Source organism: Bombus huntii, chromosome 5 (assembly GCF_024542735.1).
Source record: "Bombus huntii isolate Logan2020A chromosome 5, iyBomHunt1.1, whole genome shotgun sequence".
NCBI classification, from domain to species: Eukaryota; Metazoa; Arthropoda; class Insecta; order Hymenoptera; family Apidae; genus Bombus; species Bombus huntii.
The window spans coordinates 6,370,893-6,394,111 of record NC_066242.1 but is presented as its reverse complement, the minus strand read 5'-3'; the positions used below and the strand labels follow the sequence as shown (position 1 = coordinate 6,394,111).

General features: G+C 34.1%; 1 protein-coding gene across 50 annotated transcripts in view; it reads left to right on the top strand.

Moving 5' to 3' along the window:
* LOC126865481 (calcium-activated potassium channel slowpoke) overlaps positions 1-23,219 on the top strand; it is a 108,145-nt gene that overhangs the window by 42,503 nt on the left and 42,423 nt on the right. For 24 of the 50 annotated variants that reach the window (XR_007689552.1, XR_007689553.1, XR_007689550.1 and 21 more), the window contains 3 exons: positions 14,356-14,447; positions 20,059-20,169; positions 22,631-22,736. Coding sequence is in view for 17 of the 50 variants with exons in the window: in XM_050618031.1 (XP_050473988.1) it covers positions 14,356-14,447; positions 20,059-20,169; positions 22,631-22,736 (309 nt within the window). In the remaining 33 variants the exon portion in view is untranslated. Of the gene's footprint in view, positions 1-94; positions 187-6,163; positions 6,256-14,355; positions 14,448-20,058; positions 20,170-21,241; positions 21,348-22,630; positions 22,737-23,219 lie in introns of all 50 variants that reach the window. The other 26 variants (XR_007689559.1, XR_007689540.1, XR_007689562.1 and 23 more) reach the window with 4 other exon arrangements.

Genomic DNA, 23,219 nt, shown 5'->3' with positions numbered 1-23,219 from the left:
TCTGCTGTACATTGCAACCATACATAGATGACCCAGTTTGTTTGTAACGGTTCGTAGTGGCATAGCGTTTTCTAGTTATGATTTCTATTTGCAGGCAATTTTTGCTAGTAGCATACCTGAGATAATAGAGCTCGTAGGCAGTAGGTCCAAGTACAGCGGCGAATACAAGCGGGAACACGGAAAGAGGTATTATTATATAATTACATCCTTCAATCCTGTCTTTTTTTGTCTATTAACATTGTTCTTTTACTTTCAGTATGTATATATACTTGATTAATCTTTTCATATTGTATGTACACACGTTTACACATTTTATATATTTATACATATAACTCGTGGTTAGTTACATATGCCCTTACAATAGTTCATTGCTATATCGTAATTACATGTGCATTAGAAACACACCAACATACTCTTGCATAGACGCTGTCACATACCTTCGTGTATCACGTTCTGGGTTATCTCATTAAGTCTGTGACGAGAATTTCTGAAATCTTTTCGCGTAAATAATCAGGTGGTACAAATTGAGAAAATGAGGTTGGTGATAAATTTTTACACGCGTTGGAAACTTCTTGGTGATCGTTGTAATTTGTGATTTGTATGTGTGTACTTTGTAAACCATGGATATTCTAATTTAAGTAGAAAAATTTACAAGTATCCGTAAAATTCGTGTCTCAAAAAATGTGCTGCAAATTTACTTTCTACGCTTTTATATTTTATTTTTAATCTTGTCATCATATTTCTATTCTGTTCATTTTACTGTAATCTTTATCCTATATATACATTATAAATTAGTTGAAAAATATTTAAGTCAAAAATAGTTATTCGCAGATTAAAACACACGCTTAAAGAATACGCATAGATTTATCGTAACATTTTCTAAAATTTATAATCTGTTGCTAAGAATTAGAACTTTCAATCATGTAAACTCGTATGTTGTAAAGCTTTAAAATAAAGATTGGAATTTCTCGGACAGAATTGGTGAAATAATCGATGAATACATTGATACACATTGAAGTATGTCTCTGGTATTCTTGCGAACACGACAACTATAAACTAGTCAAAGTGAAAGGAACGAAGAGTGCCGAGAAGCTCGTTATAGCTGACGCGATTATGCGGACTTTGACGTTTCAGAAATGTCGCATTTGTAAATGTGGTATCACTCTCCGCGTTCCCTTTTCTTTTCAAGCGAACGAAGTTATTTCAATTATCACGGTGGAAGATCCAATACAGTTTCATGATTAAATATGCGTATATACAAAAAACTTAAATACACATCGTTTAATGAGTTTCAGATTTGTCGAATTATAAAATTAAAGTCATTGGATAGAATATAGTAATTTTATATATTTATAAAATCGTGAGTTTCACTGTTGCGTTATGTTTAGTTGACGGTATACAAAATGATCTCACCCTCCTACGAAAAAATATATATTTCCGAAAGTTGAAATTTCAAAATAATAAACTTTTGCTTGAAACAATTCATCTTTGAATTATCGGAGGTAGCTTGAATATTCTGGCAGCAGAACGTTTCCTTGTCATTTCTTTGTCATTACTGAAATTTTATGAGATTCATTTTTATGAAAAATAATTAAAAAATTGTACTATACTCGTGCACAACGAAAAGAGAAATTGAACGGATCATTACCATTTTGCAATCTCTTGTTTGGAAATGAGATTCCATGAAATTACACGAAACACGCAATTCATTAATTAATTCAATGATTTGAAAGGATACGCAACAGTGAAATAATTTCATTTTCGAGAATTGAAACGTAACATTGGCGTACAATCGAAGGAGCTGATGCATCAGAGAAGCGACGTAGCTGATTCGATTCGTGTTATTCTTACTGACAATACATCAACAATATACGTTTTACACGCAGAAAGAGGAAAAGTTTTTCTTTGTTGTGTACACGACATGTATCAAAATAATCAATTGATTTTACATCTAGGTGAAAATAATTTTTTCAAATGTGAGATGTCCTACATTATAGTCTGAAATTTAATTCAGTATAGTGTTTCTAAGTATAGTACCGTAAATAAAAACTAAAAATTTCAAATATGATTGTCGACATATCGGGACGAAAACTAATGAATTGGAATCTTTTGTTCCCATGCCCCAGAATTGTTTCAATTTATGGAAAAGTATTATATAGAGATTATAAACATGAGCAGATAATGGTGAAACATTGAAAATGAAAAAATCTTCGTATATATCTTTAAAGGAAGGCTTCTAGTAAATACATAATTTAATATTATTATTGTTGAGTTTGGTTTTCTAATTTTCACTTTTAGTGACTTACTAATTTATTACAGACTTATATTAATTTAAAAAATTTTAACCAGGGCCAGGATAAAGGTCATACTTTTAGGGGATCGTAATTGTAAGAAAGATGTAGTATTATTAAAGAAAATACAATTTCCAATGAAATATATATTAAAAATCGGGATTCGATTAACATAGGGTCGTAACAAATATGTAATATTTCATAAATTGAAATAATCATGGAGAATGAGAAAATTAAACTACAGAAAATATCTTTTATATTGTAGGTCAATGTTACAATATAATCCATAATTATTGAGATCATTCACCGTGCAATAGTTATTACGTTTAAAGAAACGTCGAAACGAGGGATTGCAGCGCACAAATTTATCAAGAGAAGCATGAAATCTTTTCAATCAGTTCTTTTCTCGCATGTCTTTGTATTATCGATCGGATTTGTTCGTTCTGATGTAACAAGGTTCATCGATAGGTTGCTCGAGCACTCGGCATTGGTGTATTTTAATGCATTCGCATCTCACTTATTTATATTCGAACGAATTTCCATCATTTTTATAATCTTACTAGTATGTGGTGCAAAAGTTTTGTTGAAATAAATTGGAGGAAATACGAAGGGTCTGCAATGTTCCTCGAATTTTCTTCGGCGTTTGATCTACTTTTACAAGAGTTATAACAAGAGCACACCTTTTGCCAAGATTGCACGGTTTGCCACTTTAGTCTGCTACCTCTAACGTAGGATCATGTATATTATACAAAGAAAACATCGCTTATTAGTACTAGAATTAGACATATAATTCACACGAGATACATAATTTTAAGTTAGTAAGCGATTATGCTTGACCAACATCACTTACATACATCGTATTTCTTTCTTTTTTATTTCTTGTTCCTTTCTTACTTTGGATAATTTTCTCGTGACTTAGCAGCAAGATTAATTTACTTATTAATCTGTTATTTAAGGGTTACCTAATTTTTTATTATTAGGGATTTTAAAACATATAAGAAATATCGCTTATTAGTATTATAATCATTTAGGAAAGTTTTGTGCACTCTAGAAGGACCTATGTTATTAAAATAAATCGTATCTATTTACATACGGAAAGCAGTAGCTGTTTTATAACGAAATGTGTTATTCTATAGAAATATTCGATATGAAAAAGTGAGGTTCACGGAGTTTTTATTATTTTCATTTATAAATGCTTTTAGAGTAGCCCTTAACTGATATTTTTAGCATAGAATACACTAACTTTGTGGTGATACTCGATGAAATTTTATATTAATAAAAGTAATCTTATTCTAGTGTATATAAAGAGTCATGATTCACTTGAGCATTGTAATATTAAAGTAGCAAGCAGTAGTTTCATCGTACTTTTCGACTTACATCAATAGTCGATGATATCACTTGCATCGTATTTTTTCTCTTTGTTTAACAATTTAAAAGAATTGAAAAATACAAAAAATATCGCTCACTAGTATCAAACATAGTCATGTAACTCACTCAAGATACATAATATCCATTTAGTAAACGAAAATGTTTGACCAATATCACTTACATCGTATTTCTTTGGCGTTTCTTTTTTTCTCGTTTCTTTTTCGCGAGTTATCAATAAGAATAATATCCGTACGCGTTTTGCGGATCTGATTTATTTATTAAGAAATCTCAAGATCGACTATATCGGTCAATTTATTTATTAAGAAACGTTGAAACCTATCGAAGGATGCTAAAAACACACGATTCAGAACTCCTATATACATTTTCATATATGACCAAAGTGCGATACACGATGTAAAATGTTCGTTCCACTTTTCGTTTATTTTCTACCCTGTATTCCTTTATATAGAGCAATACCATTATGTTTTTATTCACGTACGAGCACTCTTGACGACAGACGATGTCATCGCAGAAATGTTGTTGTACAACGCAATTGTGCTCCACCCTGTGGTTGTAAGTTGTCCACATCACACGCTACAATAGAGCCTGCATGCCAGTTAATTGAAGTCTGAAATTTTTACGAAGCTTCGTGCGACGCTTGTTTCTTTCTCAATAGGAAACATACGTCGTTATCGTATAAAAATGCTGTTAATTAGAGTGATGTACTCGAAGGATCATCGCACTGTGATTATAAAATAACATATGAGAAACTAACGACACTGTATCTTTAGGGTAGTATAGTGGATTCATGTTATTTTTTGGGAAATGTGATTGATCGTTTATTTATGAAATAACGATATTACGTGCAGTAAAATATCGTTTCTTTTTTTAAATGTTATAATTTTTTCTGATTTACGTTATCCATGTCGTATATTGTGGTTTTGACAAAGTTATTGTTATTTTACTCGTGAGTGGTGTAGTCAAAGCTACTTAATTCAGTATCACTTTCTTCTACATTCACACACACGAACAAAGAGTGTATGCAAAGTATGTGGGAATCAATTGAGGTGTTTAGAATGGACGACGAATGTCTACGCGTCAAGCTACGTGTCGCAGGTTGAAAAACGATATTTGAACGAGACCTGGCTTAGATTGAAATCACGTGGAAAACAATAAAACGAAATTGTTAACTGTTTAGAAACTTCATTTTCTGTGAAGCAATTTCGAGTATTGAGAATGTTATTATCGTGGTTTTTCAATTTATCTGGCATATTACATTTAATTTCAGCTATTTGTGCTTATCACGTGGAGAAGTTGAAAATATACTCCATTGATATGACAGTTATTTTAAAATCTGTTTAACAGAAACTAGGGCGTATTTTAAACTTTTATTCCTAGTTCTATGTAAGTCGATATAATTGTTATATCGAAAACTCAAATTTTTACTACAAGATTGAGTAACAAGATAACAAGTTTGCTTCTATTGTGTACATTAACAAAATCGAGCCAGATTTCGTTTGACGAGTAGAGTTCGTCTAGGTACTATAATTAATATCTCTTGCAACGAACAAAAACATCTATTAACAACACGTTAATAATATGTTCTTTTAGCCACATTTCCAAAATAATTATCGATTTCTATTTAAGCGTTTTAATAAGTGGTATCTTCGTTATGGGGTTGAAAGTCACATTCAGCCAACTGTTCATTAATATTCCACTTCTATAATCAAACTTTGATTAACCTTAATATCTTGAATAACCTCACAAAGTGATAGTAACTGTTTCACAATTCCGAAAATCCTTACTTTCTTTCGAAATAACTGAAATTCCACGATCTAAAATTCCTAACCCAATCTCAATATAGAAATCTCAATATAAAAATTGGAACGTCAATCTGGGAGCCTCAAACGAACAAAAATAAACGGAACTTAAGTGATTCTGAATGAAACAGTTACAATAACCCATTTAATTGTTGAACCAACGATTCGATTAAGTTCTACGCCGATTATTAGATTCAGATTGCTTTTTCAGTGATCTGACGCATCTCAGAATTATCTCATTCTCGGAAGTTAACTTGAAAGGGATCGAATCTTTCGCTAGCCTCCCTTCAAACGTTACAAAACGAGGATCACTTCCGTGGGTAGTCGCAAGCGATTGAGCAGAGAGTGAAGCGTTGCGAGCGTGTATTTCGTTTTAGGCGTTCTAAAGAGGCGTTCAGGAGATGAAAACTGTGATAATCATAAAATGAATGCGAGTGAAGACGAATGTAACGATACATATGCACAATGCACACACTGACGAAACAAAAAAAAAAAAAAAAAAAAAATGAAAAGAATCAAACAAATACAGATACAAGTACAAAATACAAATTACAAAAGTGCAAATGCAGATGCTAATGCAAATGCAAATGCAATATAAAGAAAATAAATAAAACAAAAGAAATAAACCAGAAAACTCAGGCTAGGGCTCTGTTCTGACGGCAACGGATGATTGTGGGTGTGTAGGCGGTGTTCGCCAGCTGGATCCCAGAGATCACGGAGCTCGCCGCGAACCGCTGCAAGTACGGTGGCCAGTACAAGCGCGAGCGTGGACGCAGGTATCCCAGATATCCACCTACGTGGAAGCCAGCCAAAGACACCCCTTGAAACTAGTCCCTGAACTGTTATCCTTGTAGTCACATAGTTGCGAGGAGGAGCGAAGACTATCTGGATAGCAAAGTGACTCGTTTATCGTTTTTTTTAAATATTTTTCCTTTCGATTGGAACCGTCAACGGGCAAAAAATTAACGTTGTAAATCGAATATTTTAAATTTGTTCGAGAGTTTTTTTAAAGCTACGAGGACGATGCTGACGATAAGATTTTTACTCGGAAAGAACATTGGAATTTTGATAATGTGCGATATTTTCTTTCTTTCAATACAAAAGAGAAAGATACTTGAGTGAATTTTTCGCGTAATCTATTTTTCGAAGAATGCGATCGAAGAAACTTTTTGTTAGCATCGTTTATAGAAATCTGACTTTTTAATTAATTCGTGATTATTTTATCCTTTCAATATTTGTTGACGAAAGAGATCATGTGGTACGTACGTTCCTTGATTTTGGATCTTCTTTTTTGTCAAGATATAAACGGAATCGCAACTGCTATCCAGAGTAATTTTTTAACTAGCGTAAATATCCCTCACCTTCACTATACCTGGTCCGTAACTGTTAGAAAACATGGCATCCCAAATTTTCTGAGATCACTATTACCCTTTTTTAAAAAACCATTTCTTTCACCGTTTATTTAACGTAACCTTGTGCTGACTCTCACCGCTTTTCTTACCCACCTTTTACCAAATTAGCAAATATATCTTGGTAACACGTGCTGGTATGCTTGGACTTTTGTAAAAAGAAAAGTACACACACGAGTTTTTTATTGTTCTATACACACATGTTTATATACACTATAGTAGATGAGATCAATATATTACTGTTGCATCTCTCTCTATTTCTTTCTCTTTCTTTATCTTTCTGAATCTTTATATATACATTTGTTATACATATATACATATATACATGGTAATATGTATATGACTGCCTCACCGCACGGATTCGAGATTTTGTAGTTTGTACATTCTTGTTCCTTTTTACCGATTCGTCGACGAATTTTCATTTTTTCTTCCGATTTTTTTCAATATATATATATATATATGTTTAAATAAGGCGCGGATATATTTTCCTCTTTTTGTTATACAATTTGTTTCATCGCTGCGTATTGTTCTTTTGATTTTGTTTTCCGCCATTGTTTTTCACGTCGGGTCGGGCAATCCTTCTGCTTTTAATTGCGTAACAGGATAGATCGTCGATTGCTTCGGCATGAAAACGTTGATTTGCGTGTAATGAAAATCTTCCACGACTTGGTTCTCGTTTGAATAAACACCGATTGGTCGATCATTCAATCACGCGAATTTTTCTTTCACTTTTTTCTTTTTTGTTACATATACAATGGATTGAAAATTTTCAGCACATCTTACTCTAATTTATTGAATTACGTATACTACGCATATATGCATTCTTGATTATGATATTGAATATAAATTGGCTGCATCGACAGCGTTTTTACTATTGCTTCATTTATTACAATTTATAAAATATCGCTTTTCTCATTGTTGCAAATACACAATGTTTATTTTCTCATTGTTACAAACTCACAAAGTTATTTTAATTTATTTCCAAACAAGTTAATATTTTAAGCGACATAATAACAAGAACCAGGTCATTGAAGTATATTGTATATATCGTTTTTGATTTTGTGATTTATTTTAATTCATGATTAATTTTTTGTTTAATCACAGATAGTTATTCTTAATTCGTATATTATTTATGTATTAATCAAATTTATTATATCGTGCACTTTTAAGTCTATATTTCGTTGTAGAGGTTTTGTAGAGAATTAGTATAAAATTGCTGATTTCGATACGTTAATCGACCAGTCTTTCACTTGTTCTAAATAACAACCAAAGCCTCGATCGACGGTTAAATAATTTCTCAACAAAGGGGGAAGTTATTTACGTAATTATTTTGTAACAATATCTTGTACAATATATTTTAATAATTGTTTTACTCTTTATTGAATGTAAATTGTCAATTTGGTTATAAATTTGATTATTCTGTCGAAGGAGTGTCGGTAAGGTGAATGGAAATTGTCAAATCCACTGTATATATATAATATATATAATCATATATGTATATATATAATTATCTTATATATGTATATATAAGATGATTTCTTTTTCAATTAGGAGAAGCTGTAGATACTTTCTAAGCAAAGGTAGAGAAAATTGGTGAAAAATATTTCTTGTATGGGTCAGTAGAAATAAACCAGACTTTTAATTGTATCGACTTATCGATATATGAATTTATATAGTTCCTTTTAAGGTGATCATGCAACATTAGATACTCTGAAGCAACGTACATACATATAAATGTATATCCACTCTTTTTACACTTAACATGCTTTACATAAAACATTTATAACTTCTTTTTTATTACTTTGTTGTGTATCTCAATTTATATTAACCTTTCTTTATTATTATGTTGTAATCTCCTATTTTTTATGCATAATTATTGAATCAGTATTAGTTCAATATAAATACAATTAAACTTCATTTAACTAAACCTTCAAGCAGGACCAAAATGTTTTATTAAATAATGAAATTATCCTAACTACCTTTTGAGTGATTTCCAAGAACTGAAGATTAAAACGATGGAAAATTTAAACATCGTCCCTTTATGCTACTATAAGTATATTCTCAATACTAAAACTACGAGACATTCTTGCAATAATCCATTTCTTTCTATATATCCACTCTAATGCTTATATTTTTCATACTTTATAAAAGATGCATAGTCTCAATAATTAATTGAGAGAAATATGAAAATGGGTCTGACTTAAAGTATTATATTCGAAGAAGCAATGAGATTCAAGGGAAAGAGCTTTTAATCTACCAATATTCTCCATCGTCACTTAGAAACGTGTTACACGCTGTCTCGAAACTATGATGAATCACTAAACAGTGCACATATGTTAACCGATACGATCGTGATATGTCAGCGTGAGGATCTTTGTATCGATTAATCAACAGGAAACGATTAGTTGGGGTTTTTCGATACCATTTACTGGATTCGATCGTATCAGTTTTTACGCCATCATGGAAAACTCGATGATACCAGTGATAGGGATTGCTCGACATTGTCAATCGAATATTATCAAACGAATTATGCAACCTCGATATTATTACGTCAAGCAGATCGATCGAAACAGGAAAATGATCGTTCGACTTTTTCTAAACTATTCGCTATTTCTTGAGAAAAAGCACAATGATCGACGCAACGATGAATTTTCTATACTCCATCGTTATATATATATATATACGTTCTCTTCGATAAAAGGAACAAAATTTAAGAAACTACAAATTCGGGATATTATACTCCTCGATCTACGAGCGTCTTCAATGACGCGGAACGTATCTTATTGAAGCCATTCCGATTGTCCGAGAGAATAAATAATCTCTCTTCTTTTTGTATCGATCAATGTTCCAGTTTGTCCTAGGGAACTTAATAAACGTTTTCGAGCGGTGTATTTGTCGTACCGGAATCGAGATACCATGGTTATTGAAGTAGTGTGGGACCGTAGATCTTTTGGGAAGATCGTGAAGTTCAGGTGATCGGTAGAATGGTACGGAATGAAAAGGAGGAATCGTGAAGCAGCGGGTTGCGAATGTCGCTGATACTTTTAAACATAACCGAGGCATAACATTAATCGATTAACTGTAATACGATTAAAATACAGGCTAAGAAAGTAGGAGAAATTTTATCGTGAAATTTCTATCTTGCGGTTAAAGAAATCCCAAAAGTATCAGCGACTCGTGGGCAATTTTTGTTTTCTCTCTTTCTCTCTCTTTCTCTATTTCTATTTCTATCTATCTACTCTACCTATCCCTCTCTATTCACGAACCGAGTTTCTTGGTGGCATGCGTTAGTGCTCTTGGCTAGCCTGTAGAATTTCCAAGGGTGAAGAAACCCGTCGCGGAATGGCCTGTTAGAGAAGGAACAGTTTTTCTCACTCGACGCACGAGCGAAAAGGAGAAGCCTCACATCGTCAGATCGAGACACGATTTTTTCTGGCTTGATATAAGATATAATACTTGGCACTTGAATTAGAACGCAGCAGTAGAAGGGTGGTGCAGGCGTAGGCACATGCGGCTGCTCTTTAGGGATTTTACTAGTAGAAATTGCACGTATAATTGCGAGAACACTCAACGCAACACAGACAATGCTTACCTTTTGGCGTCGAACGGGCCTAACGCGGAGAAGGCGTATGTACTGTGAGACTGAATCGGCCAGCGAAACGCGTGAACGAGATCGGAACACTCTCTATCCGCTTGTTCGTGTTCGCATGATAATAAGAGTAGAACAAGTAACCAAGCATGGTTTATCGTTGATCCTTTGAACGTAAATTATTTAGAAGTTATTTAATCGAGCTCGGTCTAACATACTTGCGTTTCTTTTTTTCCTTGTAATCTTTTATTAAGTTAACGTAGATACGTCACGGTATATGCATACATACATACATATACACGTTATGATGTTTGTTATATCGATACTTAAGCGATTTCAATAACGAAGAATACTTTTTACAAAGTTTACGAGACATTAAACTATAATTGTATTAATCTTTGTTCGCGTATCATCGTCTTTTATTTGGACTTACTATCGTTTGGATATAACTCTTTGATACCACAATCTTAAATTTCAAAATGGCGAAATTCTATGCAATATACAACTCTTTCCGAATATATCGATATTTAGTCGGTCTTAAATTGTACGAGTACGTATTTAAAGGATTTAATGAGAAAATAATGGATTGCAAATCGAAAAATGGTTATAAACCATATATTGAACAGCCTTCCCGTCGTTTCCCGTGGAACGCTTACTCATTATCCTACTTCGTTGTTCAGACACATAGATAGCCTCTAGTTTCAGCCACATCGAAAGATCTATCTCCCTTTCTCTTTTTCTATCTCTCTCTTCCTTTCTTTCTCTTTGACAAATTACATGCATATGCATACACGTATATTATATGCGATACGTATTATATACGATGTGTGTATGCAGTCTCATATGGACAGGGGAACACTCATAGCAGCGACTTCAAGAATTTTTTTTTCAAAAAGTATTTACACGAGAGAGAATTGCTAAAAAAAGATCCATAATATCCATCACAATCATCGCGTTAACACGTTATATGTGTTTATGCATATACATATACCTTTTCTTTTCTTCTTCTTTTCTCATTTTTTTTTTTTTTTATTCATTCAAATATTTATTCGTGTATGGACGTACATATATGATACATATTGTATTATATATACATTACATGTATTTTTTTCCATGTGTGTATACATATACATAGAAGTGCTAGTACGTACATATACGGATATTTATTCACACAGACATGCACCACTGAGCAGAAGGAAAGCGGGAAAGAGACAACATACACGCATAGATTGACACTAGCCCATGTCCCAAGAAACACTCTTCTTTCGAATATATCGTTAATCAGAAAAGGAAGAAGGAAAAAAGAATAATTTGCGATGTATTATAACGCGATTACGCTCACAGACTTCGTTGCCGCAGACGCACGCTTCTTTTCTTGATAATTAGTCGTCGAGATCGATCGTCTATTGGCCTGTTCTATCAGTCGACGTGCATAATCTTAATTAGCGGTTCTCAAGTGTATTGATACGTGTGAACGTATATATGTCATTCGAAGATATAATTATACTATGGAAGATACTTCGAAATTCTATCATTTACATTAAGGTTATCAATAATATAATAAACAATGAAGAAAGTGCTCTTTTTTCTAGTAGACAATATGTTCGATATCATTTTACTTTTTATAATCACATTTACAAGTGTGTCATGGGCAACATTATCGAGCACTTTAATCAAATTATGTTAATTTTGCTATACAGATAAAGCGAGATTAAATATGTATATTAGATAAGAAATGGTTCTTTCATCATCACTCATGATCTATTATTTTTACATCTGAAATATTGTATATAAACATATATTTTTGGATGCACAATATTCTGAAATCTTTTGTATTATATATTGTTTTGCATTTCAGAAACATTTCATAAACATTTTTGTACATTTGCAATATGTTGATTGAGAACTGCTATTTTACATGGTCGACATAGAAGAAAGTATGGATATTTGTATTAAATTTTTTAATAAAACTGATTATTTCGAAGATGTATCGTTAATTTGAACAAATGAAAGATCTAAGCCAAGGTTGAGATAATTCTAGAAATGAATCTTGATCAAATTTCCCTTATATAACTACGATTTTTTGGATTCGTATAATATATATATATATATATATATATATATATATATATATATATATATATATATATAATCATTACATAATGAATTCATATAACGAATTGAATTTAATACATACGTATAATTACTTTTGTACATCATTAATCGAATTTAATTGTTATCATCGCTATAAATTGTAAGTAATATTATAATGACAGCTTCATCTTAACATCACACACTTATAAACTGTTTTATATTGTCTACGTAAATTCTTTATAACATCAAGTTTATCATTTAATCAATTTTCCATCTATCGTACAAATGAACGTTTGAAAAAAAGCAATAGTATCTCTTTTTTGGCGAAGGAATCTTTCATTCATCGACCATAATACACCTGACTCAATAAATTTATTTTATAAATCCAAAGAGGCCGATCGACGATTTTTTTCTTCTTAAAAAAAGAGAAAAGAATATAAAACAGATTGTAGAATCATAGGACGTGCACTAGCTTCGAAATTTTCATTCGAGTTCGACAGTTTATCATATTCGAAGTGGACACATACATCGAGAACATCCTATGATCGCTTCGAGAAGAGGAAGAAAGAGAATCGCATTAACATTTGCGATAATATGGCATAGCCGAAATGACACTCTAAGGATACTAACTATGTCTACTTTTGCTATTTCGTACATTTCTAAAGACTACATCGATTGTGTGAAGCGCTAATATAGACGAGTGATAAACTAATCAGACGCTAACATCGCTCGCTAACTGCTCTCTAACTAAAATTAGAATAGTGCAATAATATTTTCTATCGTGCGGCAACGATACAGTGCACATTGAAACGCGTCTTTCGATCTCACGAGGCCAATGACTAGAATAACTTCGATATATCGAGTCATGCAATGACACCGTACCCTCGTCAAATAGGAATATCTTCTTTCGAATTCCTTGGAAATTTCGTTTCGGTAAAACGGCTTTGTTCGATATGATATCTCGTACCACAGGAGGTTGCTGTACTCTTTCGTACGTACAGAACAAAACAAAAAAAGAAGGAAAAATAAGAAAGATTTGTACCCAAAAGGGAAAAAAAAGAAAATGTTCTTCTAAAACTTTCTCGATCCGTTCATCGACGTTCATACATATCCACCGACAGGTAGAAGCGATTATTTTTCATTGTGAAGAGCTAGTCAAACGAAATATAACCCTCGAAAAAAAAAGAAACAAAAAACGAAAGAAAAAGGGAAAACGAATCCTGTTGTATCGAAGAGTTCGCGCAAAATTCAACGAATACATACGAGCTACCTGCCAATGGACTAGGTAGACGTGTCGGCACGTGTAGTTATCGTTAGGCCTAGGTGTAGGAGTGTAGGACCTAGGTGTAGGTAGCCTACCTACCCCGCCCTTTATTTGGAACGTGTTCGTTTCCATATCTATTAACTATTTGGGCCGTGGCACGCATAGCGGTACAGCACTGTTAATCGTGTCTCTATGAGTGACCGCGCAGCCCGGTAGCTGAGCCAAAACTTACTTCCGTCATAAGTGCAAATTTCCTCCCCCTCGCCAGCTCAGAAAAAAATATAACCCACTAAAAAAAAAACTAGCTAAGGTACCACCTGTGTACGACGCATTTAGCGATCACTTCGACTGGACGAGACGATACCGGTTCTCACCAAAAGAAAAAAAAAAGAAAAAGAAAACATGACCGAGTCTTATGTAAAAAAAAAGAGAAACAAAAAAATAAAGCATACAAATTGCCACCCTTGTCACACAAGTGTATTGATGCGAGTGTTGTGTTCTGTTCTATCACGTGGTGTAGGCCATATTCGCCAGTTGTATCCCCGAGATAATTGACCTGATCGGGACGCGAAACAAGTATGGCGGCACTTTGAAGAACGAGCGAGGTCGCAGGTGAGAGACACAGCCAACCAACTAGCTTTCCCGAGTTGAGTCACCTTTCGCAGTCCTAATTACTACCAAACTGTTCATACTATCCCCCTTCTTGTATATGATGTACACCTGAATCTTCCTACAACAGCCCTCTCCCTGTCTCCAGCACGACGTCATGAAATTTGCCATATATTTTTTGTCCGTATGCACCTGGACATCTAAAGTACTTAACACACGATCGCATTTGCCTCGATGTCAGATTACCTACACGACCCCTTGATATGTTTCTATTGTCACAGATACACAGAATAGAATACTATATCTTTTACATCGACAAGCCTGAAAAAGAAATTCCTTGGATTGCCCGTTACGTTTTATATTTACACCCAACACACGTGTAAACATAATATACATAACACGTACGCGTGGGCACGAGCACGCGCGTTACATACACACGTATATGATGCATTATAAGTATATAAACGTATTATATTTATATATTTACGATATTAGCGAGTAAATATATAAATATACACATATTATATTATACACGTATAGAGGCAGTGATTTAGAATCGCAGAATTGCAGTTCAGTACCGGCTCTTCGAACTAGTTGTCAGTGAGCGTTAATGCAACCGTGCTTCCACAGTCCCCGAGAACACAGTTCCCTAACCCTTGTCCACCGACACTATCAGTCAATCAGCTAGTCCAATTACCATCTCAGATTCACCATACCCCAGTAACTGGTGTTAGCTTGTTTGTTTACTTGACCGCACTTGGGACAAATACGGCTTTATCGCGCTAGTTTCCTCGAATCTTCACGAACAACGAGGAGCGAATGGTATATAAAGAAATTCATCTGAATGAAATTTTAATTAAAAATACTAGAAATTTATACCCATTTTATTTTTTTTTTTTTTTTATATTTTGAATCCTTCATTCTCAATTAAAGACGAAAGTTATACTTTGAAGGATACAATGACTGCGTAATAATGAATTAATTTGCATTCCTCGTTTTTCGAATTTCATCTAGTTGACATAATAACGATTCTCTTAACTGCAATTACATAACAAGTGAAAAGATCAATTCATCCGAATAACCTAGGCGTAGAAGAATGTATCGCTACCTTGATGCCATAATGTACTTGACATTAGATTTCCGTATCCAATCGTCGTGCGTGTTTTTATCGTACAATAAAATTGTCAAATTGTTCGTGTTTGGCGACAAATATCCACCACTCGTACAATCATGTTTCGCGGACGTGGCACAGAGCACAGAAAATATATAAATAAGTACGTTGGAGCTGTATTTCTCTCTGAGTGCAAAGGGTCAACGCCCAGCATGTACCCTGCATTTTCAACTAATATTTAGGTCATATATATGTATATGGCCTAAAGTTGCAATACTTAAGTGTAATAACCTTGGTGTTTTAGACAGCATTAATTATTGTTTTTACGTGTAAATCTTGGAGAAAGGACAGTGGTAAAGTGAAATTCCGCCTTGGATTATAAGCTCACAGGATGGACCATGTGAATTGTTACAGATTTGTTTCTCTGGAACTAATAAGTACATCAGTGTAATTATTTTTTCTATGATTTATCGTATTGTCTTTATGTTGTACGTATAACGGATATTTAGTAACTGGGAGATAAAAATATCGAAAGTTTAAAAAATACTGCTTTTGGCAACAATTGCTACAAATAATTTCTCACGAGATATCTATGACTCGTCCCATGCAAATGTAGTGAATCGAATAATGTTATTGGATCTACTACAGAAGAAAACGAAATGCTCCATGTTTTTAACTATTCCAAGTAGTAGAAACATTATAGTTAAATTGTATTATTAAATTAAATTTCTATTATTTATAACTAATTCTACAGATGTATAATTATTCTTCTGGAATTTAGTTCCCAAAAATTTTTTCATTATTCGTATATATGTTCTTAAATCTGTAATTTTTTTGCGTTTATTTGATCAAATAAGCTATAGCAGTGCATGAAATATTAATATATTCATTATGTTATATCCTAAGAAATTGATCAATTTTTATAAGTTCATTATTAAAAATTAGCGGATTTCGATACATCCATTATTAAGAGCTAATAAATTCTAAATCTTTATATATATATAAATATTAAAAATAAGTAAAAATATATACATATTAATTATGTTGATTATCGAGTATTCTTTGTACAAGATATCCTTCACCTTCGTTTTCAATTGCCTCGAGTATACAATTGTTATAAATAATTTTCTTTTGTTCTTCGGATGCAATAACAGCATTTCCAATGATACGAAATATTTATTAAATAATAATGTAATAAAGGAATTACGTTTCTGACAGTCTCCGAGATTACTTTGCGTAACAATTTATATGACTCACCCTGTATACGCTTTATATACGTATATCATCAATACACGTATATGAAGCTGTATGTATACGCATATATGTACTTATATATTGCTAATCATGTGTCACGCGCTATTCAGGTTTTACGAAGGGATTGTCAATGGGCCAACAATCGTATGTTTTAGACTAGGGACGATTTTGTATAGCCATACATATAACATCCTTCTTAAATTGAACATCATTTTATAATTTCCGTTAGCGGGATTACGCTTTTTTTGTAAGACAAACAATAAACTCAACACCACCGGTAATTAGAGTTCCTTCAATTATGTAAATGAAAATATACTTATACACGATTTACGCATACAAGTATGCAGAGTGAGCCAACACGGAATAAACCATACGCTCCATAAAACATCTAGATTGTCGTTGTTATGGATATTTTTTTCAGAGTTACCAAGGTTATCAATCTCTTCCTAAATGAATCTATATGTTTTCCCCCTTGCATGTTGTAGCTAACGTTGATGAAATTTCCAACGTACAAGGTTAAAAGATACAGTTACAAACGAGCTAAATCGATGTCCTTTGGCAATGACGCGTTTTCTCTACGTAGCAATATTAATAAAATACAGAAACTATTTTTTCAGTTTTTTTCTGACTTTCAGTTGGACGTTCAGGTTTTTCAAGCTTTCCGGAATAATAGGTTTTCCTCTCTTCTCGCACGTTAGCTTTTTCCTTTTGCTGAAAGAGATCTGTGGTGTAAAAATAAACGGCTCGTGATAGATTGATTCGTTCGAACGGTATCATGGTGAAGATTAAAGATTTTCGTCGAAACGTATCGAGAAAAAGAAACCTGTAGATTTATTTAGAGGCAGTGATAACGTGGATAACTTTGAAAGCAATGATCCCTGGAGAAACAACAATACGGCGAATTCGTCGAATTTTTCTCCCTTGTTTTCGTCTCTTATTGAGAAAGATATTTTGCAATCTATTTATCTCAACTCACTCTGTATAATTCATAGTCATCTTGATCTTATAGGCACACAGAGACAATAATTAACGGCAGTACTGTTGATCGTTGCACGTACTACTCGATACACCGAGCAGCGTCTTAGTGACAATATTAAGGTGTCACTCGTCGAATATATTCACTGTGTATGTTAAGTTTTTGCTTGATTTTTATCATTTATGCGATTTTATCGTCAGATCGGTAATATGTTCTTCGAGAAACTTGGTTAAACACAACTTTCCGACAGGCACGAACTTGCGGCGAATTTTTTTGTGACGCACTCGACCGCGAGACAAATAGAGAAGCGCATCAAGCTCGATACGAGATGTACTCCTTCAAATGATTTTCCCGGTTCGCATCGTCAGTTATGTATAAATCGATCGGTGAATAATACTTGTCAAGAGTAACGGTTCGAATTGTGCGAACTCGACGTGCGAACATTTTTCCACATTCGATTTGTTCTCTCTACATGGGCAATAGGACTCGAACGACACGCGACTCTCTCCATTCTAGGGAATTATACACGATATACTCATAACTTATCTCATAAATACACGACACTCACGTTTCGACATTCACGTAACAAAGCGTCGGCCCCGTATAGTAGATTAAAGAATAACCTCATCTGTAAGGCCTAATTATTGATATTCATTTGTTCTGGCCCATGCTGGATTCAGTGGCACACAAGATCCGTGTGTTTATTATTTTTTTGATATTTTTATGACATATTAAGATTCCACGCAGACGAACGATTTTTTTACTGGATCCGTGACAATTGTGTAGATACACACGAATATACATAAATATAAATATAACAATTATATTTAAGCACGACGATGTTTTAATATTTTAATAATGTCAAATCAGTGATATAACAGTGCGGTTTCACGACAGTGACGCTTTGTGATTTGGTGAAATTATATTTTCAATGATGCAACACGCACGAGAGCGACACACAGGAAATATAATAACGCAAAAATATAAAAATGCTGAATCATATAGCGCTACCACTGCGAAATCGCAACAATGTTGCATCGTTCATTTGCAGTGAGTGGGTCGATTACGATAGATTGTTGAAAAGCACGCGGAACTCGTTCGTCTGCATCGAGTTTAATCGTGGAACATCGTATAATCGCGCAAACCAGCCTGTGTCTGCTGAGTTCACGATGAGCCTCGCATTAGATGCCATCAAGTAGAGAGGATTGGGCATGGAATGTCTATGGCGAATTTTTTTTTTTTCTTATTCGATGCAATTAACACGTTATCGTCACTCTAAGCAGTATTTTGTATGAGTTATTTTGTACTAGCAAGAGTATGTGATTATTAATTCACACCGCACGTAGAATTAACACGACTAGAGATTTAAAAAAAGTGAATCTTGTGCTTGTAACTTGATTGCAAGGATCGAACGTCAACGAGCCTGCACTCTTACGTATTTCATCCAGTTCTTTTTGTCATGTTTATCTTTTGTCTGTATAACTGTATGTCTAGCACAGATGATTTACCCACGTATGTGTGTGTGCGCGCGCGTGCTCGCTAGCGCGAGCGCGTGTGCGTAATTATTCGATCGCATTAGTTGGCTAAAATGACTCACTCCAATTCCTATCGCAGTTCTGGTAAGTTTAGTCCATTAATTAGTTCTACTTATATTTACGTCTACGTTACATGTATATATCTATATATCTATATATATATATATTATTTTATACATATATACATATATAAAAGAAAAGTAAACGGGAATACGTGCGATTTTTCTTAATTGTCAAGCAATAGTTTTTCGCAACGTTTGCAAAGTGAATAATTTGATTCTAAATTTCATTCGAACAGACGTATCGTTTTCGATCAATCGACGCGGATCTTCGAGCCGAAATTCGTTATTGTGGCAGCAGACTAAAATGGTGTACGAAAAAAAAAAAATGTTCTCAACGATGTCCATATTTTTTTCTCTTCTCACTCGGTTGCGTTGCTCTCGCGCAGATTCATTTGACCGTATTTACGCCCTCGAGCGGCATCGCGACAAGTGTACCCTCTCGAGGAACGTGTTCAAAGAAAGAAAAGCAAATGGAAACAGCAGAAAAGCGGCTGGCTGGCAATCAGAGAGAGAAAAACGTAACGAAATCGTTAGTCGGTTGATACATATGTATGTATATTATATATAGAGCGTGTACACATGGTAGTTGCTTGTAAGTCTTTTTTATCTTTTTTTTTATTTTTGACTGTCTGTACTTAAGCGGGAGTGGAATCTAATTCGTTCGTTGTGTTGGCAGACATATTGTCGTGTGTGGCCACATCACCTACGAATCAGTCTCGCACTTCCTCAAGGACTTCTTGCACGAGGATCGTGAGGACGTCGACGTGGAAGTTGTCTTCTTGCATAGGTATGGTTATCGATCCGATATTTTACTATACCTAATAAGACCTCGTGCATTTTTCTCCTAGTTTGATCTCATGTTGGTCAACGAACCACTGTATGATTGATCTATCTATAACAGACATTAACCTCTGACCTTTTCTTACATAGAACAATTAGACTGCTCAACGTAATTAGTGGATCGCTGCTCTAAACAGATTCATTGCACTAATCAAGCAAATGAAGGAGCTCTACGGGCTTGTTAGATCGATTGTACTACAATAACGATTAAATTTAAGACGATCGTTATTAGACACGCATTATATTCGAAAGAACATATAGATACAAATAGCGATATAAAAATCAAAGTGGGATCCCCTAATTGTTTTTAGCAGTGTACTTTCCTACGTGCATAGTGTTATGTACATTGCAGACAGATTATTATACGATTATACAGGATGACACATTTCTTTCCATATCCAATCTTAATTGTCGAATAACTTAATACAAATATGCGATCGATCTTGTACAATACAAATCCAATTACTATCAAAATTACATCTTAATGTCTCTTCACAATCAATTACCTTAAATATCACGATGTATTATATGTGCTAATCGTTAACCAATACAAAATTAAGTAAGTCTGCTACTGTAATCGTTACCGATAAGCAGTCATATCGAACAATGTCATGCGATATCGATGATTTTCATGAAATGAAAATAACCATGACTTGTAGTATTATAATGATGTGACAACTGGGGTAAGTGTAGGCTCACCGATTTCTGTAGGTTTCCCAATTATATTAGCTTTCCAGCGGTTATACGAACAAAGACGATCAGACCCTGTCGATTTGACGCTTATTTTCGTTATTTTTCATTTTCAAAGCGGAATTTCCCTCACTCGGGTTAATACGAATATTAATTGAAGATTGAATTTTCGAGGTTAACTGTTTTCATTGTCAACAGAGAGCTGAATGCACAGAGAAATGTACAAAGTAGGGGAAGGCAAGGGCACCCGGTGCGCCGATGCACGGTTTTGATTGTTCGAACACGATGGTCTGATCGTCATTGTCGTAAGGAGTGATCTGTGTTTCCAGGAAAGAGCCAGATCTCGAATTGGAGGGTCTCCTGAAGAGGCATTACACGACCGTGGAGTTTTTTCAGGGCACTATGATGAATGCTGTGGACCTGGAGCGTGTCAAGGTATCCCGAACCCTAAAACAACCATCACACGAAAACCTCCGCCAAATCAAACAACCTAATACCAATCTCCTCTTTGCGTGGCAGCTCATGCTTCTTATTTCCTTGTAGTTTTTTAGGTTTTTGCGCGGTTATTTACTCAACAATTTAATCTTATATCGATCGAACGATATAGATGTCTGATATATAGATGTCTATATGTTATGCGTATTTTAATTCACGACATGGAAGTGTACATAAAAAACGTATGCGTTCTTAGTTGTAGCCAGGTTTATACATCTTCTTCTTTACTTCTTTCGATTTGTATTTCTACAACCTTCTTTCTTCCTTATATTCTTCTTCTATTTCATGTGACTAATTATACGGTTGACCGTTATTTATTTGGGATCCAGGTATGAGATTTTTCCTTGTGGTGTCATGTAACGACGAACAATTGGAATAATTGATCAAATATGATGAAGTACTTTAAGAATTCATCGAGGGTGTTTTACAGAGAAACCTTGAAAGGAATAATTTGCTTCATTCAAGGATGTATTTTTCAATCTCCACCACGAATTACATTCTTTCTGATATATTTTCTATCTTGAACAATCTTGTAGCTCAAGAGCTGTTGTTACTCTAGAAATCATTAAAAGAATGTATATCTATCTCACCATTTATTAATATTCTTATCCTCGTCATCGTCTATGAAACAGTCGTTTTTATCGTATGACATCACTCTTAGGAACGAATATTTCAAACAAAATGCTTCTTCATATATTCCGAGGTTACGCAGAGAACCGCATTTAATCATTTATAAAAATCACTTTATATATATAATATATGTTGGTGTATGTACATACTACACGCATATATGTACGATTTATATGTAGAAAGCAATTGCTTGTGACTGCATGGTATGCTGTAATGAGCTATGGAGCCGAATCAGCGTGCAGTAGAGACTTACTTAGATCTATTATACTACATGATATATATATATATATATATCGTATATCCTTGACTTCCGAGGAAGTGTACTTAATTTCTCTTTTTTTTTTTTCAAATGATGAAACGTAGATAATGTATCGATAAAGCCTTTAGAAGCTTAGATGGCTGCTGTTCCTCGAAGGTCTGACAAACACGACAGCATTATTACGTTTATACCACTTACATTATAAGTCGAATCTCCGCCCATCTCTGGCGGCCTACTCAGCGAGAAATCTCGCAAAAAAGGCGTCCACCGATATCTGAGGTGAACATTATTTATGAAAAGAAACGTATCATTTTGTCGGGCCCGTGCCATTTAGGAAACCACCAGATCTCGAGCTGGAGGGACTATTCAAACGGCACTTCACCACCGTGGAGTTCTTTCAGGGGACCATCATGAACCCCATTGATCTGCAAAGGGTCAAGGTGAGTCTGATACTCTAATTGTTCAAATCAAATAATAATCCTCGATTCCCTATCTCTTCTGAACATGCAAGACAAAACCTATAATAATTACACCGACTTGTATCAACTTGTGTATTATTTGGCGAATGCCACTGTGCACATATATATAATCTGTGTGTATAATCTGACCACAGTAGTAACAAAATTGTTGAAAATTGGGCTACGTATCGTTGGCGAAAAGCATTCAATCTGTAACCTATTCTATTTTCTGTGTCAGTTTATGATAATAACAACGAGGACAATTTTTATGATTCATTTTTTATTTAATGTTTGTTCATAGTATCTACAAATTGCCTGAACTTTAGTTAGAATTATTTTATGAAAGTGACTCCCTTTACCTACATAAGCATAGGTTAAATAATAAAATAAAAAATACCGATTATTGGTACTGAACTTTCGACATTTACCGAGGCGTGTAATTAAAAGTAGTTGATGTTTAGTCAA